We start from the raw sequence: 24,559 nt of genomic DNA, 5'->3' as shown, positions 1-24,559 counted from the left end.
TACTCAGCCATGACAAAGAATGAAAGGCCGTTTGCAGCAAACTGGACGGACCTAAAATGATCATACTAAGTGAAGTAAGTCACACAGAAAAATAAATACTATATGATATCACTTACATGTGGAATCTAAAACAGGATACCAATGAACTTATTTACAAAACAGAGCAGACTCAAAGACATAGAGAACAGACGTGTAGCTGCCAAGAGGGTGGGGGAGCGAAGGATTGGGAGTTTGGGGTCAGCAGATGCAAACTATTATATATAGAATAAACAACAAGGTCCTGCTGCATAGCACAGGGCACTATACTCAATATCCTGTTATATACCATAATGGAAATGAATATGAAAAAGAACATATATAGACTCAATGGACATGAGTTTGAGTAAACTCCGGGAAATAATGAAAGGCAGGGAAGCCCAGCGTGCTGCATGCAGCCCATGGAGTCACATGACTGAGTGACTGAACAACAAAAATAACTGAATCACTTTGCTGCACAGCAGAAATTATCACAATGCTGTAAATCAACTACACTTCAATAAATTATTAAAAAAAAACCCAAGGATTTGAATATCTGGTATTGGCAAATACTGTCAGGACAACTGTGGTTTGAAGCTACCTCTGCAATTTGGGTACAGATTTCCCATGCTCTGAGCTCAGCTGTACATTTAAAAAAGGACGTTTGATTTCAAAACCAGTTTTTCTGGGTATTTTTCAGAGGCAGCCACACTGCAGAAGCACCAGACTGAGGCTCCTTCACACAACACATTTACCAGATGGCATCATTCTCTGCTTGTTGGCTGTTCAATAAAGACCAAGGATTTTTACTTGGTTTAAAAGCCCAGCTTTGTCTGGCCCCTGCTGGCACAGCACTCACCACCCCCATCTCCCCTGGTCTCCCCATTCCAGGTAGAGACTAGAAGATATCACCCTCTTCTGTTATTAAATAGGCTATGCCCTCTCCTGATTTAGGGCCTTTGCATATGCTGCTCCTGCTGCTCACAACACTTTTTCACCCGACATGTTTCATCTTTTTACACCTTCAGGGTTTGGCTCAAATTCACTCATCACTTCCTCACGGAAGCCATCTGACCATCCTCCAAACAAAGTCTGACAGATTTCAGTTACACTCTCACAAACCTCCTGCATTTCTTTAGGGTACTAACCACAATGCCAGAAAAATTACAGTCAAAGTTTAATTACAATTATTAAAACTATCCACTTATACAATAACATTTTCATGTCTGTCTTCCCTGGTGGACTGTCAGCTCTGAGAGGGCCCAGCCTGGGTGGGGCATCCCCAGTGACTGGCTCAGGACAGGCAGAGAACAGGAGCTCAGTAAATGTGTGGTGAATGAACAAAATGCATGTAAGTGCAGAACCAGGGTGAAAAAACTTGGGGCCCCAATTTCCTAGTTACAGGTCTACTTTCAATCGGCCAGGTAGGAAGGATTCCCTTTCTTGGGACTCACATTTGCAGTAGAATGCCAACCGACTGGCCCCCAGCTTAGATGGGGAGATAAGAGGAACTGATCATATCAGTGAATGTCTTGAGTTTTAATGAGTTTGCCATACAACGCTCTTCCTCAGCATTTCTTCATCCTGGGAGCTCAGATCTCAGCTCAGGTTGGGATAAGAGAGTGGGGGAGGGGAATACATGTGAATGGGACTGAGGGGCAGGGGTTGGGAGAGGAGGGAGCAGTGAGGAGGAGGAGACAGAAGGAGCTAACCTAGAAATCCAAGCCGTTTAGCATCCATAGCCTCCAAGGAACATAGTGAACAAACAAACTCCACTGTGGTCCTTATCTGCAAAGTGGTGTCATATTGCACTTAAAGTTCCAGGGCGAGTCTGTACTGGGCCCTCAGTGCCTGCTAGGGGCACTCTCAGCCTGGTGAGTCAGGCCGAGGCCTGGAGCTCATACCTGGAGCTTAGGCAGGAGGCATAATCTCGGCCTGGGGGGGGGGGGGGGGGGGGGGGGGGGGGGGAGCGTTATCACCGAAGACCGTACCGGGTCACCAGAGCTCCGAGCCTGCGGGATCCTCTACCTATCCGAAGTGCGGCGTCTTTACCGAGGAGCGCGGCAGCCCCAACCAATAGGGGAGAAAGTTGGGCGGGTGTTGGCGGCCTATCACCCGGGCCGCCCGACTACCAACCAGGAAGTAAGCCCTCCGGACTAGATGCTGGGGCGTCTGTAAAGAGCCACGTGAATAAGGGCACGGCCAATAGGAAAGCTATTGGGCTGGCGCTTCCGGATTGTGCTGCGAGAAGAGTGGACAAATAGAGAGGCTAAAAGACGAGCTGTCACGTGTAACCAGCGACTCGACCAATGGAAACGCTCGCGAACCCGGAAACGGTGAAGAAACAGCTGGAAGGGCGGAGGTGCTTGTCACGTGCGGCCAATACAGACAAAGCAGGCCCTCCCGGGTTCACGCGCGCACCACGAGAGCCCAGGAACGGAAGGCGGGGCTAGCCAGAAACACCAATGGAAGCAGGGGTAGGCGGGCCGCACTTAAGAAGCAGGAGGCGGGGTTTGCCCAACTGGGCCAATGAGAACACGAGACGCTGAGCGGTTGTTAGGCGACTGAGACCCGCGCATGGCGGACCCGGCACTGTTCGAGTTTCTCCACACCGAGATGGTAGCGGAGCTGTGGGCTCAAGATCCAGACCCCGGCCCCGGGGTGAGCGCCGGGTCCTGGTGGGGAGGAGCCACGGGCCGCGGCTGGAAAGCCAGTCGAGGCCCCCGGGAGGCACGGAGGGCGCGGCAGCGGTCCGGGTCGAATACCCGCCCGCCCCTGATCGCGGAGAGACCTCCACTGCCGGCTTCCGCCTCGGCAAAGCCGGGTCCGGACAGGGCCGCCCTCGCGGGTTACTCCTAAAACTGTGCGAGACAACTCGGGGACAAGCTCCTAGTTCAAAACCTGACACAGAGTAAGAGGGTAGTAATTACGATTGCTTGGTATATATTGAAGACTTACTGCCCGGGTTAAATTCCGCCTGTGCCACTCACCCTGTGTATGAAAGCCAGTGATTCGATCTGCGTGCCTCAGTTTACTCCCTTGTAAAATGGGATCATAACAGCACCTAAGGCTCGGTGAGACATTCATTCAACAAACTTACTGAGCACTTACTGTTTCCCAGGCACTTGCTTCCTTGTCCTCACAAAGCTTAACCTTTTAGTAGGAAATTTACACAAACAATGAGTTTCCCAGGTGACTCAGTGGTAAGAATCCACCGCCAATGCAGGAGACGTGAGCTGGATCACTGGATTGGGAAGATCCCCTGGAGGAGGAAATGGCAACCCACTCCAGTATTCTTGTAGGGAAAATATCACGGACAGAGGAGCCTATCGGACTGGGGTCACAAAGAGTTTAACACAACTGAGCAGGGCACCCAGGCAAACAATAAAAATAGCAATAAATGTGCCACCTGCTAGTGAGAAGTCCTATAAAGAAAAGTTAAGTAGAATCAGAGAGAGAAAAGGGATGGAGTGGTGGCTGGTGGCTGGTGGCTGGTGGCTGGTGGAGGAAGGCCTTTCTGAGGAAAAGAAGGGAAGAAGCAAGCCCTGGGGATAAGTAGCGGGAAGAACATTCCAGGCAAGAGGAGGCCTTAGAGCGTGCTTGGAATTTTGAAAGTTGGTCCTTATGAAAAATGCTCAGACTTTAAAGTACTTAGTGCCATGTCTAACACATCATAAGCCCTCAAAACATGGAACTCTGTTCTAAAATCTGGTACTAAGAAGAATGTTTAGAGAGAAAGTAGATGCTTAATAAGTGGGTATTACGCCCACTTCTTTCATTATTATTGTATCATCATCGTCAACATGCAAGACATTTTTATTGATCTGTGTTTCCTTCCCAGTCCAGGAGCCCTAACAAGGCTGTTGCTTGTTATCATTCCAACATAGATTCAACAAACTCTTAACTATTAAAACATGCAAGGTGCCAGGCGTTGCTGTAGGGGCTAGAGATTACTCAGCAAACTGTGCAAAACTCTTGCCTTCTGGAACTTACGTTGTAGTGGGGGAAACAGATGAATCAGATAAATGCATCTATATTGTACCTTGGGGAGATGCTATGAGAATGATGACACTTGGGAGAGGGAAAGTGCACTTGCCTATGTGTCAGGGAGAGGGTTGCAGTGTCCCAGAGCCCCATCCATCCTGGCATTCAAACAAGGAACCCAGGGGTCTCCAATAACCACCTTTACTCCCTCACCTCCAGCCATCAGTCAGGCCCAGCCTGTTCCACTGTCTAAATACAGTTCCCATCTGTCCCCTCCCTGTTGCCGTGTGGCTTCCCTCCTCTCTACTCCATACCAGCCCCCTTCTTCATCTTCCAGCTTATTTTACCTGCCACGTCGATACTACATTAACACCTATTAATCCTTCAGTTCAAATGTCCCTTCCTCAGGGAAGCTCTCAGTGGAAGTGGGGGTATCTTTGTTCTGTTTGCACATTCCCCCTCCCCACACCACTGTAAAAATCTGGATTATGATCCTTTAATTACTGCTGTCTCCTCTGCCAGGCTTTGTGCTGTGTGGTGTGGGCAGGGACCAGGTCTGCGTTGATCACCATATAGTAGGTCCTCAGAATGGATGTATATACTTTTTAATTTATTATTTGTTTGGTTTTGGCTGTGCTGTGCCTTTGTTGGTGCACTTGGGCTTTGTCCAGTTGCAGTGAGCAGGGGCTTCTCTAGTTGCGGTGCTTCTCACTGGCGTGGCTTCTCTTGTGGGGCACGGGCTCTGGGGTGTGCAGGCTTCAGTGTTTGTGGCACATAGGCTCAGTAGATGTGGGGCATGGGCTTAGTTGCCCCACGGCGTGTGAAACCTTCCAGGACCAGGGATGTTATCCGTGTCCCCTACACTGACAGGCAGATTCTTTAGCACTGGACCACCAGGGAAATCCTAGTGTGGGTCTGTTGAAAAAGTGAGCGCAGCCCCTGTGCTGTGGAGGGTGAGGGTAGGGACTGGGGTTCACTTAGTATTGTGGCCAACAGTAACACCCACCAGGTGCCTGCAGGGGCCTCACCTTCCTGATTTCATTTGATCCGCCTAACAACCCACGGAGGTCAGCATGATCCTGCCCGCTTTGTAGACAAGGAACAGAGGCTTTGATGGATGGAGTCTCTGCTGTCAAGTGGCAGAGTCAGGAATGTAACTGGGCCTCCCACTTCCAAAACCTGTGCTATAAACTCACCTGTCTCAGCATCTTCCTTGACACTCTTGGGAGGATTTTGATGTGGCCGAGCAAGTGTGGGGGACACGCGGTTACTCAGCTTTGCTCAGCACAGGGTTTTCAGAGCACGAGTGTGCCCATGACCTTTGGCATTGGCTCTCTGCACGGCTGCCTCTGCGGCCCCAATGCTGGGGTCCCCGCACCAGGGATTCCGGCAGAGCTGGGCTGGGAGGTGGCCTGGACATTGGCCCTCAGAGCTCCCGGGTGGTTCCCGTGTGCAGCCAGAGTGAGGACTGCCATCTCCCCACATACCTTCAAGCTGGCAAACTCCGTTTCTCAGAGGCACGTCGTGGGCAGCTGCCTGGTTTTCCCGCAGTCTTTTCTCTTTTGCTCCTGGCCCCTCCCCTCTCTGCTCCTTCTTTGTGGTCCAGCAAGTGTCCTGTCTGCCTCTTGGGATACTTCTCGTGGCTCCAGCACAGTGCTTTATCTGATTTCGTCCTCAGAACAGCCCTCCAGGGTTGATGTTATTACCCCATTTTACAGGAGAGGGGACTGAGGCACCAGACAGGAAGGGCTTTTCCAGGATCAGAGGCAAAATCAGGACTCGGGCATCCGGGTCAGAGCTTGTCTGTGGCAGCAGCTGCACCAGCCCCAGAGCCCTTTGAAGAAAGCGATGGTGGCTGGTTCATCTCTGCCGCCACTGCCAGCCGCCCAGGAGCCACAGTCATTGTTTAGGGCTTTTTGATCTCCACGTCCTGCCTGGTTATTTGTAGCTGTTGAATGGATTCTCCTGGAGGGTTATGGCTTGAGTGGAAGGCTGGCTGGAGGAACAGGAAGGTCAAAGGGCCTTTGTTATCTGAGCAGGAAAAGTTCCGGGAGGAAGAGGCAGGGGAGGAGGAGGAAGAGGAGGCGGCTGTGGTTTGTCCATCTCAGGAGCTTTGACGATAAGGGGAACCTGTGGGCAAAGGAGTTAAGTCAGCGTGGGAATGAGCTGTCCTCTGGAGGCCCGGGAACAGCCGTGCGGGCCGGGCCCTTGTCCACCTAAGCCCAGTGAGTGCTCAGCCAGTCCCTTCTCTCAGGAGGGCCTGGGCGGGGCGGGGTGGTGGAGCAGCCATCAGATACAGTCCTTGTCCCCAGGCCAGAGCCTGGGAAACCACCTGGTTCCTGAAAGAGTGGATGGCATTGGGGCGTGTGCCTCTGAGGCTGCAGAGCCAGCAGTGGGGCCTCTGTGAGCGAACTGGGGCTCTGTCCTGAGGGTGCTGGGGGCCGTAGAAGGTTGCACCTGAGGTTGCCGGGCTCAGATTTACCTCTTCGGAGGCCCTCCCTGGCCACCTGGATGAGAAGGAGTGGAGATTGGGCGGGGGAGGAGCCCGGAGCACAGGGGAGGGGCAGAGAGACGGGGACCGGGTGAGCTCTTGGAGTGTCAGCGGAGAAGGTGGGGTCTGCGGTTGTGTGGAGACTGCCTGGGGGGAGGATGGGGGAGAAGACCAGCGACAGGTTGGGAGGTTTGCTCCCACCTGGTCGCTCTCCATACTTTCTTTTTTTAAAGAAAAAAAAATTATTTCTTTGGCCACACCGAGTCTTAGTTGCAGTACGCCAGATCTTCAGTCTTTTAGTTGTTGCACACAGGCCCTTAGTTGCGGCATGTGGGATCTAGTTCCCTGACCAGGGATCGAACCTGGGTTCCCTGCACTGGGAGCTCGGAGTCTTAGCCACAGGACCACCAGAGAAGTCCCCCCTGCCATACTTCTTTTGCATCTTCCGGGGCCATTCACGCTGGGGAAGTCAGAAGTCATCCCTTCTCCCTGTGCTTGAGGCAGGATCTGGACTGCCCTGCCCTGGGCCAGCATAGAGTGGCCCCACCTGTGGGGGCTGAACCTCACAGATAACTGAGGGGCACGGCACGCAGCGCCCCCACCCAGCAGTCCAGGATGGCTCGGGGGAGGCAGTGTGGTTTACTTGTTTGGCGTTCCTCCTGCTCGGAGCTCTGGCCCTTTTCAGCCTGGACGCCTGAATCCGCCTTTAGCCGAGCGCGGCTGAGCACGTTTTCCTCTTTCATTGTTTCTTCTCCCCTTGTTGTTCCATCTGTGGCGCTCAGAGGAATCGTAGACTTTCTGGGTCTCTTTCCATGTGTCAACTTTTCTTTTCTTTTTTTCCCCTTAACAATCTGTGAGGTTTTAGCGACTTTGCAGAGTTCTTTCTTTTTCGGCTCCCTCGCAAAGAGATTTCTTCTGGCCACCACGTTCATTTCCACAAACGTTCCCTTGTCGGCTCGTCCCTTCCTCCGAGGGCCCATGCTGCTCATGGATGCCCTTGGTGCCCATGCTAAATAAGCCTTCTGTGAGGGGGTCCCCCTGCCCCGCTTCTCCCATCATCTCAGTTCCTCTCCGTGGGCTCTGGTTGCGGCAGGTGCGGGGAGCCCAGAAACGCTCTGGCTCTGGCCTGGGCTCCAGAGGCTCAGGACGAGATGGGAGAGGCCCCTCGCGCTCCCTCCGGAGCAGTGATGACCCCCTAGTGTCGGGGCAGCTTTTGCAGGGCCTGGGCTGTGCCAGCCCTGCCGCCCTCCCCTCCCCCAAAACCCACGCCCTGTCACACTTCCTCCCGGCTCCCCTCCCCACTGCCTCTCCTCACCCCTGCTGGCGTTATGCCCCCTCGCTCCCACCCCCTGTCTCTGCAGTGCAGCAGATATTTACCTGGCCTCTTCCGAGGGCTGGGACCGTGGGGCCAGCAGCCGCAGCAGCTGTGTTGCAGGCTGCCGGTCACCCACCCCTGGAGATTGGGGCCCCCGCCTTAAGCCTGTCACCAGCTTGTCATCCCCACTAGGCATGGTGTGCAAGCTCCTGGAGGGGAGCTAGGAAGTGACCGCGGGATGAATGGGGAGTCCTGGGAACACAGGTGCGCTTGGTCAGAGTGGAGCCCCGTCCGGCCCCCTCCAGGAGTTCTCCTGAGCGGGGAGGTGATGTAAGAGCGGCAGAGGCCTGGCGAGGGCCGGGCGGGGAACCAGGTGCTGAGACGCGTCCGCCCACAGGACAGAGCCCCTCCTTCGTGGGCTTTTCCTTCCCTTTCACATCAGCTCATCAGCAGGCTGACAGGTGCAGAGGCCGCAAATGACGACAGTACCGCATCCTGAGCCCGACGCGGGGCGCTGGGCTTGCACTTATCCACTCCTTTAATCCTCACGAGGGCCTCCTTTTACATGGGAGGAAACTGAGGCACAGGGCAGCTGGCTACTGCCCCAGGCCCACAGCTGGTAAGGATCCGGACCCTGGACCCAGCCACCAGGCATGTGTTCCCCTCTCTGCTCCTCACAGCCGAGCTCAGACGTCGAACACCTTAGTCACCTAGTCAGCCTGGCGCCCCCCACCAAGGCCAGCCCTGCCGTATCGGAGGACACCAGAGAGCACACGTCAGAGTCACGGGCAGGAAGCTGTGTCCTTCCCCAGGCCCGGTTCCCACAGGAGGAAGGCGGAATGGCGGGCCAGGGTCTGGGTATCGCGTGGCCCAGCAGAGGAGGGGGCCATCACACGGGGCATCTCTGCTCCACAACCCCCCCCAATCCTGGCACCTCCCCTTGGCCAACCTCAGCCCTTGCCACTTCCCTGGGGCACGGACAGCTGCGAGTGTTGCCCTGATCGCCTGCCCGTCAGCCACCTGCATGCAGGAGCCGGACCTGCTCGGGTCCGAAGGTGCCTCTGAGAGGTCTGACCTAACCCCTCTGTGCCCGGGTCTCCAAAATGTGAAACACAGCCTACCTTAAGGGGCTGTTAAACGAGGGGGTCTGCCCAAGGCATCTGGCCTAGCGTAGGCCCAGGTCCCGAGTCCTCACTTTGCTCGTCCAGCATGTTTCTCACGCGCCCCGGTGTGTGCCTGGCCCCCCTAATGCCGTCCTGGTGTTTCTGATGCCCTGAGTCAGGGCCACTCAGCTCTCTCTGGGTCACACAGGTCGGCTGTCCTCCAGCCACGCCATCCGCGCTCCAGGGCACGTGGACAGACACCAAGTGTGGCCTCCTGTCGTTTGGTCCCCACGCCTCAGCCCCCCACCGCGCGACCCTAGCCTGGCCCCCCGGAAGGCCACTCGGCCACCACTGCCTTCGCCGAGCACACCGAACCCCTGCCTCCCCTAAGCCCCGGGGGGTCCCTCCCAGGAGTCTCGGCTCATAGTTAAGGCCCCATGATCACAGTTGACTTTTCAGCCGCCTGCTGGCCGGGCCGGGGGCCCACCCCTCATGGCCCCTTCACTGCAGCCCCCTTGCTCGCCACATGAGCCCCAGGCTAAGTCACCTTGAGTTTCTGGAGTGATGGGGGTGCTACCCCACACGGTGTTGTAAGGATGGACGCTGAAAAGTACACACAGGAAGTGATGGGAGTTGCCAGGAAAGACAATAGGGGTGAGGCTGAGCCTGGGCAAGACCCCCATTTTTCCTGGAGTGAGGGCGAGTGGGGCCTGAGGGCCAGTGCGGTCTGTGGAGCCAGCCTGCCACTCAGGAAGCCCTCTATCCTGGGTCTTAGCTCCCTGCACCAGCAGGGATGCACAAGCCCCCCTCAGCTGCCCCACCAGCTGGAGGTGGCCGAGGGCCCCTGAGCCTCCCTTCGCTGGGCTTCTAGGGACAGAAGACCAGCCTGTTGGTCCTGGAGGGCATGGGCTTCCGCGTGGGCCAGGCCCTGGGCGAGAGGTGAGAGGCGGGCAGGCCCCGCGGTGGGGTCCCTTCCTGGGCAAACGGGCGGGGAGGGTGCCTCCCTGCACAGAGGATGCCAGGCCGGTCTCCTCCCTCTTCCTCACCCCGGGGTTCCCCCAGCCCGGCCCCCACGGTGTCTGCCGCTGCCCCCCCAGGCTGCCCCGGGAGACACTAGCCTTCAGGGAAGAGCTGGACGTCCTCAAGTTCCTGTGCAAAGACCTGTGGGTGGCCGTGTTCCACAAGCAGATGGACAGCCTCCGCACCAACCACCAGGTGCGTGCCCCTCCGGCCAGACAACGGGCAGAGGCCGGAGCCCCCGAGACCCAGGGAGGGGACCCCGGCTCAGGGCAGTCACAGCAGGCCCAGCCCCCCTCGGGGCCTCCCCACAAGCCCCACCCAGGACAGGCCCCTTGCGGCTGGCCGCCTTGCCTCGGCCTGACGCTGCTTGTCTGCACCCAGGCCTCGTTCCCATTAGGCGCCCACGCTGGGCCCGGCTGGTGGCCCGATGGCCTGGGCTGCACCTTCTCCCCACTGGGCACCCTGGAAGTCGTGCAGCAGGGGATCAGAGGGGGGGACACCAGGCCCTGATCCGAAGGCCCGTGAGTCCTCGTACAGCCCCGAAGGATGGCCTGAGACGACCACAGCCGTTTTGAGGGAAGGGTCCTTCCAGACCTCAGGGTGGTGGTGCTGGGCCCTTGCCTCCCCTTGGCGCCGCCCGCCCACAAAGGTACAGGCGCCACCCCGGCTCCCTCGGACCCTCCTCTGTCCCCAGGGGACCTACGTCCTGCAGGACAACAGCTTCCCCCTCCTTGTCCGGATGGCCTCGGGTCTGCAGTACTTGGAGGAAGCGCCCAAGGTACCGGGCAGAACTCTGGCCTGAGGCAGGCCTCTTCCCAAGCCCAGGACCCCGGGAGAGGGAGGCGGACCCTCCTCTCCTCGTGAACCCTCAAGCCCAGCGTGGCCCCGGGGTGTTGGCCTCCCCCTGCCCTGCCCACGGTGACCCGTGTCCCCCGCCCCCAGTTCCTGGCCTTCACCTGCGGCCTCCTGCGTGGCACCCTCAGCACCCTGGGCGTCAAGAGCCTGGTCACCGCCTCCGTGGCAGCCCTGCCCGCCTGTGAGTTGGGGTGGGGGGAGGTTCCCATCCCTCGAGTGTGCCAGGGGGTGCCCCCTGCCCCCCGCTCCCGGGGGCCACGGAGGTGGGGCCGGGCTGCCCAGCCCCTCTGCAAATGGGAATCTGTGGCCCAGAGAGCTGAAGTCACGGGCCCAGGCCACACAGCAGGTACCTGCCCCGATGTCCTCCTAGACTGCCTCCCCGGGACATGCCAGCCTGGAGGAGAGAGCCCATGATAAGGACCTGGGCTAGTGGTTTCCAACACTCTTCCCAGCACGAGAACCCAGGTGGACACAATAGAAGTCACCTGGGTAGGGGGTGGTGGCGTGCTGGGCTGAGGGGCTCCAAAGGCAGCCAGTGTGAGGGGGTGTCCTCCTGACGCCGGGGCCCCGCTGGCCCACAGTGCCCCCCCATTGGACAAGCCGAGGCCCCACCCTTACCTGGGGGCCAGCCCTCCAGGCCCCCTTTCCCTCGGGTGTCGTCCCCTCTACCGATCCCCAGGGCCATGCGTCACGGGGGACTGGGGCCTGAGCTGGCAGGATCCGAGCCACACGTGCCTCTGAAACTGGGCCAGGCCCCTCCCCCACAACCTACGTGCCTGACCTGCTGCCTGACCTTTGTGCCCCCAGCCACCCACACAGCCCTGGGGCGCAGGCCGGGGGTGGGGCTGGGGCACCACCATCGCAGGCCAGCGAGGAAACGAGGTCCAGCCAGGGCCACCGGGGCTGAGGGCGCAGGGCCCGGGTGAATGGCTTGGAGCGGCTGGGGTTCCTCCTCTCTCTCCACTCCGGCCCCAGCCTCGAGCTCAGGCCAGCCCTTCTCTTCCAGGTAAGTTCCAGGTGGTGATCCAGAAACCTTGAGGAGCCCCAGGTCCCACTCCCAGATGAGCCTCACAGCACCCCGGCCCAGAGACCCCCCCCCGCTGCTGCCTGTGCTGGGGGCTGGTGCTGGGGAGACCGGGGTCCCCGTGCTGCAGGGTGTCACAGATGCCCAACAGATGGGTGTCAGAGGGAAGTGGGGGTGTCCCGGGGGCTGGTGTGGGGGGGTCCACATCACACACATCCCTCCACAGGGCAGGCTCTCAATAAAGGTTTTGTAGGTGGAACCAGACTCAGCGTGGAAAGTGGGGGGGGGGGTCACTCTAGAGGGCTGGGGGCAGGGGCAAAGCGAATGTGTGTGTCATGGGCCCTGTGCACAAACACCCCTTGTGGCTTCCCCCCCACCCCGGGTCCCCTCCGCTGCAGCCTCAGCCCTGGGGCTGGCCGCCTCCCGCCCTGCACACCTGGCAGGCGAGGGTGGCCCCCGGGACGGGCAGCCTTGCCAGCATGGACAAGTCTGGGACCGCTTTCTGCTCAGCAGGGCCTAAAGAATGGACCTCTCCCTGGGAGCTGGGCCAGGGGCCCCTGGAGTTGCTGCCAGGTGTGGGCTGGCCTGGGGGGCTGCCAGGAACAACGGAAGATGAGTGGGTGGGCTAGACACCCTCAGCTCCCCCAACATGCACACACACACTCTCTAACACATGCTTCACGTGCCTGGCGGATGCAAGTCATACCCAGAACAATGGCCCTGCTGACTAGTCTCTGGGCAGTTCAGCCTCCGTGCCCGCACCCCACCCCCTGCCACCACCTCCCCTGTTTACATTCATAGCATCTGGGGGCATCACCCGTCTGGACTCTGCCGGGCTCTGCCACTCGCTGCCTGAGGTGGGTAAGTACCATGGCCTTGGAGCTGTAACCTGAGGCTGGGATCGACCCAAATGCGTGGAGGAGGAGTCCCCTTGCCTAAGACCCCCCCCCAGGGGCTGGGGCTCCTCTGCCTCCATAGCGCCTGGTGCAGACACCGCATGTAGCCCCTTCCCCAGCACACAGCCGAGCCCTGCAGTCCCTGGGCTGCCTCCGAGCCTTAGCAGGGGCCTTTCCTGCCTGGCCGCCTCCCCAAACGCCTACTCCAGCAGCCTGCAGCCTCCGCCGCTCCGCTGCCCACCACATCCCCTGGAGCGGCTGCTCACTCGCGCTTCCCTGTGGGTCGCTGGCTGGAGGCTGGCACTGTGAGATGAGTCCCAAATGAATCTCGGTCACTCAGCTAAACTCTGCAGGCAGGCGGGTGGTGGTGGAGGAGTGGGGGAATAACCTGGGGCCATCCCTGCCCTCAGGATGCCCAGGGGCGGTCCAGGAGGGGCCCCCACAGACCCACCCACCCCTGATTCAGACATGCCAGCCTGGCCTGCTTGATCAGGATGGGGGTAGAGTCCTGAGCTGGCGAGGACGAGAAGGAAGAAGCTGCTGGGAGGCCTGGCGAAAAGGGAAGGAGGCATAGCTGGGCTGCAGGGGGTGGCGTCTGGTCACTGGGTGCCTTGCAGGGCCCGTCGGTGTCCTTCTCTCTGGTCCTGGGCGCTGCTTAGTGGTCACTCCCCCACCTCCCAGGGGAAACCTCTGCTGGCGCCATCACCCCAGCAGCAGCCGCACGGAGACAGGACCCTGGAGAGCAGAGGGGCCCCCCTCCAAGGTATCTAAGGTGCCTCCTCCCCACCCCCACCCCCCAAGAATGTCTGCAAGGCGCCTTCACCACCTGGCACTAAACACTGCCTGCAAAGCCCGACTCAGCCTCCCTAAGACCTGGGGTGGGGGGGACTCCGTGGGTCCTGTTTCCTCATCTGCAGGGCAGGCCTCACCCCCACCCTGCGGGGGCGTCATCAGGAGAAGGGGCGTTACTGTAGAGAAGCATGTGGGGAGTTCCCTGGTGGTCTAGTGGTTAGGACCCTGTGCTCTCATGGCTGGGGCCGGGGTTCAGTTCCTGGCTGGGGACCTCGGATCCCACAAGCTGTGTGTCGGGCCCCAAAAGGGAAAAGCATGTCCACCGAGCGTGGCTCCTAATGAGCCAGGAACTCGCGTGTCGTCACTTTATGTGAAGCATCTGGAGCAGCTGGTATGTGGGTCGGTTGGCGCCTGTTGCCGAGCTCTAGGTGCTGGGCTCGGCGGACTCCCGACGGCCACGAGAGGCCAGCCCGGATGCCAGTCCACTCAGCAGTGAGGAAGCCGGGCTCAGAGAGGGGAAGTCACCCGGCCCAGGAGGAGCTGGCACCCGAAGCTGGGATGGCTCCTTCCCTGGGCCTGGGCTCCCGGCTTCCTTCCTGCCCGCCCGCAGTCGAGGCGCCCAGACCTGCAGACCCTGTGGCGGGGCCCTCCCTGGGCGGCACCGAGGCCTGCCGTCTCCGTGCCTTACCTGGGGCACCCCAGTCCTGGAAAGTGGGGTGCACCAGATGGGGACTGGGAGGGCTTGCTGGGGACGGGGCGGGGACGAGGCGGGCAAACCGGTCGGGTGGCTGGGTTCCCGGCTCCTAGACTCTGGCTCTGGGGCCTCCGCGTAGTCGGGGCGGCGTTGACGCTGCTGGACGGAGGGGCTGGCACAGAGCCGGGCGGGGAGCTGGGGCTGCGAGGCTGCCTTCAGGTACGGGGAGACCCCAGGCCCGGGTGGGTGTGGGGTGGGGTAAGTGGGGGTCACACGCCTGGTCCCCAACCCTCACCACCCCGTTTCCTCTGCCCCTCGGCGGCCCCCCCAACCCGTCCCTGCCTCTAAGCAGCATCCTTCCCATCCTTAAAATGGGCACCTCACATTTTAAACCCCGGTGCCCTCCTCCACCGCCCGGTCTCATCCCCAGTTTGCTCTCCCGGCCTCTCCCAAATCGGACCACGCCGATTTCATTTTCTCCCCGAGAGTCCCCCTCCCTCCAACCCCTCATTACATCCCTAACGCCCCAGCCCTGAGACTCCAGTCGCTCGCTGGGTGGCTCACTGCTCCCACCTCTCATCACTGATTGTGCTGGCTTCAAAGGGCGCCAGCCCCCACATCCCACAGCACAAACCCCCAATACCTAGTTCCCCCCCACCGGTTTTACTCAGCCACCCACCAGCTCCCAGCCCACCCCAGCTCAGCACCCTCATTGTCCCAGCCTCTTGGAAACGCCCAGTAGCTCCCATATTACCCTCCTTACCGTCCAACCTGGGGCCTCGCCGACTGCCCCCCGCACCCCATCCAGACCTCCCAGTGTTACTTGGAGGAGCACCTCCACCCCACCTGGGTTAACGTGGCACCCAGCATCAGGGAGGGGGGCTCATCCCCGGCAGGTCTCAGGGAGCTGCCCCGGGGGTTGGCTCTGGCAGCCGGCACCCGAGGGCGCTGGGCACTGAGCCGGGCCCCTCCCGCCCCCTCCCTGAGCAGGCCCCCGGCCACCATGCACCAGCACTACACCGTCCACTTTGCCAAGGGTGCCCTGCCCCCCCGGATCGCCGCCGAGCGCTACTTCTTGGACCCGGAGTTGGGGCACCGAAAAGGTAGGGGTTCAGTTTTGTGGGGGGTCCTGGCAGCAAGGAGGGGTGGCTAAGGGGGATGGCCAAGCAGAAGAAGACCCTCAGGCCCCAAGAGAGAAAAGCCACCAGCACTCACCATAGAGGCGTCTGCACATGGGGCCATGTGGGACCCTGGGAGGCCCACCTGGCCTGCCCTCCTCCCCCAGCATGGGAAGAATTTCCTCCCCGAGTCACTAGGCCTGGGGGGACTGCCCCCCACCTGGGGGGAGCAGTGTGGTGGGAGGGAGGGATCAGAGGGCAAACCGTAGCCCCCCACAATGAGCGTATGAAGGAAGTGGGGGTCCAGCCTATCATGGTGACCACAGGTGCTCCTGCTTGGGGTGGGGAGGGGGTGGTTATTGCCCAGCAGGGCTGATTCCGCCTGCTTGGGGCCTCCCAGGGCAGCCCCCTTCCCAAGGGCCTCATCTGAGCTCAGGTGTGAGGCCCACCCCCCTTTCCTAGTCCCCACCCTGTCCCCTCTCCACAGTCACCTCCCGTCACTCCGGCCTCTGGACCAACCGGGCCAGTTCCCAATGGAGTATTCTCAGTGCCCGCACTGGGGGACACCCGAGAACTGGGGAATTTGGGGGAGCAGGAACTCCGGGACAGCATCCCCACTCTAGTCCCTGACCTGGCTGAAGCCCAGGCCCCTGCACCTCCTCCCCTTCCTCCCACCCCAGGCCTGGGAACACGCAGCACGAGGCCTCACCCTGTTCTCCTCTTTTCTCTGATTTCTCCTGAGCCCCCCTCCACCTGAAGACCCGACCCGGTTCCTGCCAGTGCCCTCAGGGCTCGGGGACCCAGGCCCAGTCACTCCCACTTCCTTCCTTCCAGGATGCTGTCTGCAGGGGTGCCACGACCCAGCAGCACCTGGCACCCACAGGCCCGGTCGGCCGACCCCCCAGGCATGCCGGCAGCCGGCCTACCACGGCCGCCAGGGGGGGCGCGGCGGCTGTCGCCGGGGCCCCCAGCCCCCGACCCAGCAGCAACAGCAGCAGAGGCGGCAGCCCCAGCCCCCGCCTCCCAAGCCCCCGCAGCAGCATCTCTGCTCTGTTCACGGGGCCCAGAAGCGGCCACCTGCAACCACTGCTGCCTCCGCGCAGCCGGCCAGCGCCCCCCAGCCGCCCCCCACCTCACTCACCGTGGCCACCGGCGGCCCAGCCCTGCCCTCCGCAGCCGGCACCCTCCTGGAACCCAGCAGGCCCTCGGACGCCCGGCCCCTGCCCGCCCCCGCAGCCTGCGGCTGCTTCACCTCCTACAGCTCCGGTGCTCACCCAGCCTCCCCTTGCCAGGCTCTGTCCCTGCCACCTTGCTTCCCGCAGGGGCCTGGGGCCTGCCCTCCTTACCCCTCCGTCTGGGCTCTGTCTGGAGGGCGCTCGTCCCTGACCCTGGGCCTCGGGGCAGCCACCGCTGCTTCACCTGTCGGGAGCCATGGGAGCTTGCTGGCCAGCTCGGGGGTGGGGGAAATGGGTCAAGTGTGCGGCTGCAGCCAGAGGTGTGGAGTGGCCTGGGAGATTCAGAGAGCAGTGCAACCATGGGAGGGGACGCCCTCTGTCAGTGTCGTGACTGACATTGACAAGTGACACCCAGTCACTCATTCATTCATTCTTTCATTGTGTGACTAGGTATGGACACCTACAGGAGTGCCAGGCTCTGTCTGGGACCGCCCCAGGGAGCAGGGCAGACAGATTGCTGCCCTCATGGAGCTCACATTCTGTAGGCAGTTGGGGGAGGTGGGTTTACAGGAAACAATAGGAAAGTTCAAAAGAGCGTCACTGGGTGATAACCATGTTGGGGGAAGGATAAAGCAGGCAGAGGAGATGGGGTCTGCAAATTAAGCAGGGTCACCGGGCGAGGCCCCAGTAAGTCGACATTTGAGCAAAATGGGGCAATTCTCTTGAGTCAATGGCAAATGCACTGACTCTGAGGTGGCCGGTTCAAGGGACAACCAGGAGGTACATGTGGCGGGATCAGGGGAGGCGAGGAGGAAGGTCAGACAGGTCCGAGAGGGTGGAAGGCAGCCAGATTCTGTGGACCTCCTGGCTGCAGTGAGGGGTCGGCCTTCTCCCCTGGAGAGGCAGGAGCCGTGAGGGCTCAGAGCTGACTCGGGATGTGACGTGAGAGTCGACTCCTGGAGTCCAGGCAAGAGGGGCCGGCAACCTGACCAGGGAGGTGGCATCAAAGGTGGGGACTCACACTGGCTTCCAGGTCTGTTTTGAAAACAGAGCTCGGCTGAGCTCATCTCCAGGTCAGGCACAACCTCATCAATAGAGAAAAAATAGGACTCAGCCTCATGGCCACGATGCCCATTTCACAGACTGGCAAGTAGAGGCTTAGTGAGGTGAGGTCAGCCAGAGCAGGCTCAGGTCCTCCCTGGCTGCCGCCTCAGCTGGCTGTGGCCCTAGTCTGCCCCCTGCCCTCCCAACTGTGCCCCCAGGCCCAGCGCTGGCCCTGGGCAAGGGATGGATAACGCAGCCCAGACGCCTTTATGGAAGCGGGCGTGTCATCCCCACCGAGCACCTCGAGGCTGGCCAGTGCCCCCCTCGACTGCAACCCAGCCACCCTTCTGGTGCCCCAACTCTGTCCAAGAACTGGCGCTCAGTGGGGGCCCAAGGCGGGAGAGCAGGCCTGCTCTGGAGAGTGGGCTGTAGCACTTGCGCATTGAGTCCCTATGCTGGGACTCAGACAGGACAGCTGCGCCCTGAAGGGCCACCCCAGACCACGGCATTGACAGAGGGCCTGGCCTCACCAGACCCTTGGGCGCTCACGCTCTCCGGCGTCTCTGCACCCCACTGTTCAGAGGAGGGGGCCCAGAGGCAGCACTGTGCCTAAGGCCATGTGGAGAAAGGGGCCAGGACCAGAAGCCGTGTCTTCGTGGGGCTTAGGATCAGTGACGGTGGGCACCGGGGCACAGAGAGGGATCAGAGTAAGGGGTGGACAGGCAGCTGAGGAGCCTGTGGCTGTCCGGGCCTGTCCATGCTCCAGCCAGGCTGGCAGAGCTGGGAGAAACTCACACGGCAGGCTTCTGAGTGTGGAAGGCGGTGACTTAAGTATTTGAGGGCCTTGGAACCTCAAGAAAAGGCGGTGAGATTTTTTCGCAGGGGGACCATGATGAGCCTGGTGACCTGGGGTCAGGGCAGCCACGTTCCCACACACCTCTGGGTACGGACCCAGGGCCCAGACGGGCACACCTGGTCCTGGAGGAGGGGGCTGCCTGCGGCCGCAGAAACCTCTGTCGGGGGCTTTGGCCTGAGTCGCAGCTGGGAGATGGGGAGGGGGTTGCCGGCGGTGCAGGAAGAGGGCGAGCGCTGCAGAGGGCAGAGGGGAGGAGGGTGGTGCCTGGCCAGCCTTGCTGACTTGGGTTTCCCCACCCCCGGCACCCCCAGACATCTTGACAGAGGATGACGTCTACTGCAGCTGCCTGGCCAAGACTCTCTGCCACGTGCCCGTCCCGGTGACTGTGGGTTTCTATGCCCCCTTTGGCTGCCGCCTGCACATGATGCTGGACAAGATCACGGGTGAGGACCTGCAGGTGTTGGGGAGAGAGGAATTAAGGGAAATGGAGCCTTGGGTCCCTGCCCAGCCCCAGGCTTCCCCAAGACCTGCTTGCCCCTGAGGTCAGTCGGCCCCAGTCCAGAGGTCTATAGGTCAGCATTTACCAGGTCCCTCCCCATGCCTTTGCACCCCCCCCCCCCGCTGCCCCGCCAAATCCACTGCAAGGAATCTTTCTAAAATACACATCTATGAGAGACTTCCCTGGTGGTCCAGTGGTTAAGACTGCATGCTGCCACCACAGGGGGCCCATGTTCGATCCCTGGTCAGGGAACTAAGACCTCACATGCCACGCACTGCAGTCAGAAAATTAAGCAAATAACAACAAAAAATAAAATACACATCTAGCCCTGTCCTTCCCCTGCTCAGAAGTCTCCCATGGCTCCACAGCACCCTTGGGAGAAAGCCCAGGCTCCTCGCCGAGGCTGCAGGCTCTTGCCGAGTCCCTCCTGGGCTCTGTGCTCCTCAGGCCCATCTCTTCTCAAGCCGGGCCCAGGGCCGGGCACCCACAAGACCCCTGACAGCTAATGTTAACTGCAAACACGAGCTGAAACTTAACCAGGTTCAAAGCCTGCTGCAGCTCAGCCCCCAACCCCAGTCACCGCCAGAGAAACCGGAGGTGACTCACCCCTGCGTGCCGAGCCCTGGTGAACACCTGCTAAGCAAGCCCACATCATGTTGTTGCCACAGAGCAAACAACAGGGTCCTGGGAAGAGAAAAGATCTGGCCAAAAGGCAAAAGCAAACAGAGCTTCCGGTTCACTCACTCACCCTCCCAGCAGGAAGGTCCTGCCCCCAACCTCTCATGATCCAGTCCTCCAGTCTCCCAGCACCCAAGGCCGCGGGTGGCCAAAACGACTGGGGCCCTGCCCTTCCTGGGCTCACACACCAGCACGAGAGACAGACCTGTCCCCAGACAGGGAGGACCCAGCATGGGCAGGGCTGCAGCGGAGGAGCTCAGGGTCACCTGACCCAGCTTGGGTATCAGGGAAAGCTTCCTGGAAGAGGTGACAGCTGAGCTGAGAGCTGGAGGAGGGGCAGTAAGCCAGGAAAATGGGAGCCAGGGGGTATCCTTGCTGCCCTGCATTTCTCTTCCTCAGCACCTGGCTGCCCCCAAGCCATCCTCTTTACTCTGGGGGCTCTATTTCTGCCTGCCCTCCCACCTCCCCCACCTCAGACCCTCCCCTGTTCAAGCCTGGCTCCAGGCCTCTCCTTCCACCCTTGTGCACCTGCTCAGAGCTTGGGGATGGCCCTGCACGCCCTAACATCCAGGCCCCCATGCTGGCCTGAGCAGGTCCCCCTCCGCTCACACCGTCCCCCCTGCGCCCTCGGTCCCCCCAGCGCTGATGCAGCAAGAGGCAGCCCAGCGCGAGGCCGAGGAGCTGGAGCGCGTGCAGTGGCGGCCGCGGCCCGTGCGGGGCTGGGCCTTCCCGAAGCTGCTGTGGTACCTGGTGTTCCTGCAGCCCATCATCACCGAGGTGCACCTGCGGCGCAAGAACGTCAAGTTCCTCTTCATCCGCTTCAGCGCCTGGCAGTACGCCGGCACCGACAAGCTGTGGGCCGGCCTGGTGACCACGCTGTGCGAGGGCATCCGCCACCAGTACGGCGCGCTGCCCTTCAGCGTGTACTCGGTGCTGGGCACGAAGGCGGCCACGACGCTGGGCTTCCACCAGCGCGAGTGGCAGTGCCGGCACCGCGTATGCCTGGCGCTGCTGGCGCTGCTGGCCGTGCTCAGCCTGGGCGTGGGGCTGCTCTACCTGTCGGTGGGCGCCCGCTCGCTGAGCCACCGCGCCACCAACAGCAGCCTGCTCCGGGTGTTCGGCGGCGCGGCCACCACGCTGTCGGGCTCCGGGCTGCTCATGGCCGTGTACTCGGTGGGCAAGCACCTGTTCGTGAGCCAGCGCAAGAAGATCGAGCGGCTGGTGTCGCGCGAGAAGTTCGGCAGCCAGCTGGGCTTCATGTGCGAGGTGAAGAAGGAGGTGGAGCTGCTCACCGACTTCCTGTGCTTCCTGGAGATCTACCAGCGACGCCGGCTGCGCGTCGTGCTCGAGGTCACCGGGCTGGACACGTGCTACCCGGAGCGCGTGGTGGGCGTGCTCAACGCCATCAACACGCTGCTGTCCGACAGCCACGCGCCCTTCATCTTCATCCTGGTGGTGGACCCCAGCATCCTGGCCGCGTGCCTCGAGAGCGCCGGCTCCATGAAGGGCACGGCCGACAACGGCTACCTCTTCCTCAACCGCACCGTCACGCTGCCCTTCTCGGTGCCCATCATGGGCCGCCGCACCAAGCTGCAGTTCCTCCACGACGCCGTGCAGAGCCGCGACGACCTGCTCTATCGCGAGATGACGCGCAAGCTGTGGCCGCCGGGCGGGGCCGGGGCCGGGGCCGGGGGCGGCGAGGGCGCGCAGCTCCTGGAGGTGCAGACGCAGGCGGGGGGCGAGCGCGCGCAGAGCCACATCGACGCCGAGGCGGCGCGCCGCATCCGCGAAGCGCTCTTTTGCCTGCACGACGAGCGCGACTGCCTCTACGAGTACGTGCCCGACAACGTGGTGTCCATGCGGCGCATCGTCAACACCGTGCCCATCACCGTGCGCCTGCTGCAGCAGCAGCAGGGGGACTTCGGGGGCCCCTCGCCGCGCCAGGCCGTGGCTTGGGTCGTGCTCGCCAACCAGTGGCCGTGCCGCCTCAGCTGGGCCCTGCAGTGCTTGGAGGACCGGCAGCAGGCCGGGGGCGCTCCCGAGGCCCGAGCGCGCCTGTGGGACGTGTTCTGCGACCACAGCCGGGAGCTGCACACCATGACCAAGCCGCTGAAGAACGTGCTCGACCTGGACGGCGACCCCGAGCTTTTTGAACGCTTCCTGGGCGCCGACTTCCCCTTCACCGTGGCCGAGGCGCAGAGCCTGCTGCGCTGCACGGTCAACCTGGACCACTCCATCCGCCGCCGCATGAGCCTCATCCGGGCAGTCAGCACTCTCAAGCCGCCCAGCCCGCCCAAGTCCCCCGCCCGCGACACCCCCCACACCCCCAACGGAGCCAACCACGCCCCCGGGGCAGCCCGGGCAGGCCACCCTGCAGGGCACGCCCCTGTGCATGCCAGCGAAGCCCACCATCCCCGGGACTGGGCTCAGGGGGGCAAGCCCAGACCCATGGCTTGAGCGCCTTTCACTCAGGGGCAGGCCAGCCCAGGTGGGCCTTGAATGTAAGACTTATGGGCACAACACTTGCATCTGCCCAGATGAGTGTGTAGGGGGCCTGAGTGGGCTCAAGACCCAGGGGCCAGTGTCCGGAATGGGGCCTGTGGTGCCTATATTTCCCAGATGAATCTATGAGCCAGGGAGAGCCGAAGGCGGTGGCCACCAGGAATGGGACAGCATGTCAGTGTCTGAGAGCCGGGGCCAAAGGACCCATGAGGAAATCGGGGTTCAAGTGCAATAAATGAAAATGTGAAAGCCCCCGATTGGTCTTCCTTGATGAGGGCAGGGAAGCGGAGAAGCAGAGATGGCCCTGACCTCCCCAGCTCAGTGAGGACTGGGCACCAGGCCTGCCCTGTCCTGCCAAGTCCACTGCATTCCCAGGGAGTCAGGCAGGCTCAGCTGGCAGCCTGCTCGCTGACATCCCAGAGGCAGGAGGGGCTGCGGGGGCGTCGGGCGAGGCTGCGGAGGCAGGGGCGATGAGGGCCAGACGGATGTGCTCCTTGACTCAGTGGGGCACACCCAGGCCTCAGGGGATCCAGATCCCTGTCCCCACACCTGAGCTTGCCCCTCCGTGGGCAGGGCAGGAGCTGGCATTTCCGAGGGCGGTGTCCCCAGTGACCTCAGCAGGCTGCTCCCCTCCCAGGGTGGCTCCTCCCCTGGCATAATGGGTTAATTTGGCTTCACTGGCACTGCAGTCTGGAGGAGCTGGTAGCACTGCCTCCCCCGGACAAGTAACTGTCCAGGGAGGATGCCTGCCTTATGGATCATTCCAGGGCCACCGGATGAGTCCCTTGAGGAGGACAGGGAAGTGGAGGTGCAGAGATGGGGCACATGGAGGCAAAGTGGGGGGCCTCCTAGGGCCGGCCTCCACCATCCTGCCTCATCACCTTCCTTTCCATCTCAGGGACAGAGACCTAGGGTGGGAGCGCCACTCCTCTGGGCAGCTTCCCGGTTCTCATTGGTCAAAGAGCTACAAGCTGAGGCCTATGGTGTGCCTGGCCCAGTTCAGTGGCTGGGGGGCGGGGGTGGGTGTGACTTCTGAGCCAGGACCCTGAGAGCCAAGAGGACCATCCCAGAGGGAGCCAGGAGCTCTGTGAAGACACCCACCCCCAGGCCATGCAGCCTAGTTGGGGGTACTGCCCTCATGCCATATCTCCAAGGTTGGGTGCAGCACCCCAACACCCCTGGCCAATAACTTCTTCAATGTTATTGATGGGGCAGAGAATCAGCCTGTGACTTGAAAGGAGCTGCCAGGACTGAAGCACTGGCAGTCCTGGCAAGGCTGAGCTAGTGGCATAAACCCGGACGTGCTGAGATGCTTTCCAACAGTAGGGGGAGAGCCTGCTCAAGAGAAGCCACTTGTGAAGTAATTAGCCTCCAACTAATAAAAAAAAAAAAAAAAAGACCAAAAATAAATAAATAAATAAATAAATATATATAGTGACTTAATTAAAAAAAAAAAAAAAAGAGAAGCCACTGCGGGGAGAGACATGGTCCTCGTGACACTTTAGATGGGTGTCTCCGTGGATGTACTGCTGTAGGCAGCATGCTTCCCTTCCCTTCTGCTTCCTCAGCCCACTTGACTTGGGCAGAGTCTAGGCTGCAGACAAACTGGCCCCAGGACCAGGGTGCTGGGGAGGCAGAACTCACCTGTAGACTCGGTTGGAAATCAGGAGTAGGACTGAGGACCGCCTCACCCCCAGGCCCCAGGAGGAAGCTGCAGCCTGTAACAGGGTGTGCAGCAGTGGTCAAACTGTCGCCCAATTTTATCTTAGATTCTGGCCATGAGTCTGGCAAAACTATAGAGCTTTCGGAGACTAAAAAAACGTCAAAAAACCAAACCAAAAGAGGATATCAGAGGGGCTGGGTGTGGCCAAGATGGCTCCCTGTCCCCCGGCATTCACAGGTCCTCTGTAGTGTGGGGCTTTTGCTGGGAACTGGTACCTAGAAGGGAGTGAAAGTGTGTGTCTCTTCCCATCGTGACAACGACTTAAGAGTCAGGATTGCCTTTTCTCCGCTCTCCTCCCCCGCCTGCCTGCTGGACGCAGGGTCTCCTGAGGACCTATGGCAGAGCCACCAGAGGGCAGGGTCCTGGCTTCCAAGAGTCACTTCATGGAGAACAGTTGTCTGCCACCTGCAACGCCCACGTGCATGAAAATAAACATCTCCCGTGTTAGGGCATTGAGATCTTTTAAGATTTGGTACAATGTCAAGCTGTCTTAAAGGATTCGTGTGTTCACAACAAGCTTGGGTGATGCTTGCGTGGCTGAAGGCAAAGGAAAGAGGTACTTGGCCAGGGACTTCCCTGGTGGTCCAGTGGTTAGGGCTCTGAGGCTCATTGCTGAGGGCCAAGGTTTGATCTCTGGTCAAGGAACTAAGATCCCTTAAGCTGAGACACGTGGCCTTTAAATAAAACAACAAAATACCCTTGGCCAAAGGGATCTACCTTTAAGATCCAAGACTCCTAAAAGTCAGAAAATCAGGAGCCCCGCAGAGCTGGTCTA

General features: G+C 60.6%; 2 protein-coding genes across 8 annotated transcripts; both read left to right on the top strand.

Annotated features, from left to right (window-relative positions):
* Nucleotides 1–1,834: 1,834 nt before the first annotated feature.
* Nucleotides 1,835–12,071, top strand: TRAPPC6A (trafficking protein particle complex subunit 6A). Of its 3 annotated transcripts, XM_043436483.1 has the most exons (6): nucleotides 1,835–2,676; nucleotides 9,780–9,847; nucleotides 10,006–10,123; nucleotides 10,623–10,706; nucleotides 10,871–10,964; nucleotides 11,790–12,071. In XM_043436483.1, exons 1-6 carry the CDS (start codon nucleotides 2,593–2,595, stop codon nucleotides 11,819–11,821), a joined length of 480 nt encoding a protein of 159 aa, XP_043292418.1. In that variant the 5' UTR covers nucleotides 1,835–2,592; the 3' UTR covers nucleotides 11,822–12,071. The 3 variants fall into 3 exon arrangements, with proteins under 3 accessions (XP_043292418.1, XP_043292420.1, XP_043292419.1); XM_043436485.1 differs by lacking the exon at nucleotides 9,780–9,847; XM_043436484.1 differs by lacking the exon at nucleotides 9,780–9,847 and having other exon boundaries at nucleotides 9,971–10,123.
* NKPD1 (NTPase KAP family P-loop domain containing 1) lies at nucleotides 11,577–22,308 on the top strand. 5 transcript variants are annotated; one of them, XM_043436481.1, is made up of 7 exons: nucleotides 11,577–11,789; nucleotides 12,609–12,668; nucleotides 13,385–13,466; nucleotides 15,180–15,292; nucleotides 16,142–16,573; nucleotides 18,694–18,825; nucleotides 20,200–22,308. In XM_043436481.1, exons 4-7 carry the CDS (start codon nucleotides 15,193–15,195, stop codon nucleotides 22,014–22,016), a joined length of 2,481 nt encoding a protein of 826 aa, XP_043292416.1. In that variant the 5' UTR covers nucleotides 11,577–11,789; nucleotides 12,609–12,668; nucleotides 13,385–13,466; nucleotides 15,180–15,192; the 3' UTR covers nucleotides 22,017–22,308. The 5 variants fall into 5 exon arrangements, with proteins under 5 accessions (XP_043292416.1, XP_043292414.1, XP_043292415.1 ...); XM_043436479.1 differs by lacking the exon at nucleotides 11,577–11,789 and having other exon boundaries at nucleotides 12,198–12,664; XM_043436480.1 differs by lacking the exons at nucleotides 11,577–11,789; nucleotides 12,609–12,668; nucleotides 13,385–13,466 and adding an exon at nucleotides 13,485–13,886.
* Nucleotides 22,309–24,559: the final 2,251 nt, after the last annotated feature.

This window comes from Cervus canadensis, chromosome 18 (assembly GCF_019320065.1).
Source record: "Cervus canadensis isolate Bull #8, Minnesota chromosome 18, ASM1932006v1, whole genome shotgun sequence".
Lineage (NCBI taxonomy): Eukaryota > Metazoa > Chordata > Mammalia > Artiodactyla > Cervidae > Cervus > Cervus canadensis.
Note: the sequence above shows the minus strand (reverse complement) of the source record. Positions and strands in the feature narration are given on the sequence as shown.

Excerpts from the sequence above, each read along its gene's own strand:
- TRAPPC6A (XM_043436483.1), top strand. The coding sequence starts at position 2,593 with ATGGCGGACCCGGCACTGTTCGAGTTTCTCCACACCGAGATGGTAGCG. Across the intron at positions 9,848-10,005 it reads GGCCAGGCCCTGGGCGAGAG|GCTGCCCCGGGAGACACTAG; the intron begins GTGAGAGGCGGG and ends CTGCCCCCCCAG. Across the intron at positions 10,707-10,870 it reads ACTTGGAGGAAGCGCCCAAG|TTCCTGGCCTTCACCTGCGG; the intron begins GTACCGGGCAGA and ends CCCCGCCCCCAG.
- NKPD1 (XM_043436481.1), top strand. The coding sequence starts at position 15,193 with ATGCACCAGCACTACACCGTCCACTTTGCCAAGGGTGCCCTGCCCCCC. Across the intron at positions 15,293-16,141 it reads GGAGTTGGGGCACCGAAAAG|GATGCTGTCTGCAGGGGTGC; the intron begins GTAGGGGTTCAG and ends CCTTCCTTCCAG. Across the intron at positions 16,574-18,693 it reads CTTCACCTCCTACAGCTCCG|ACATCTTGACAGAGGATGAC; the intron begins GTGCTCACCCAG and ends CGGCACCCCCAG.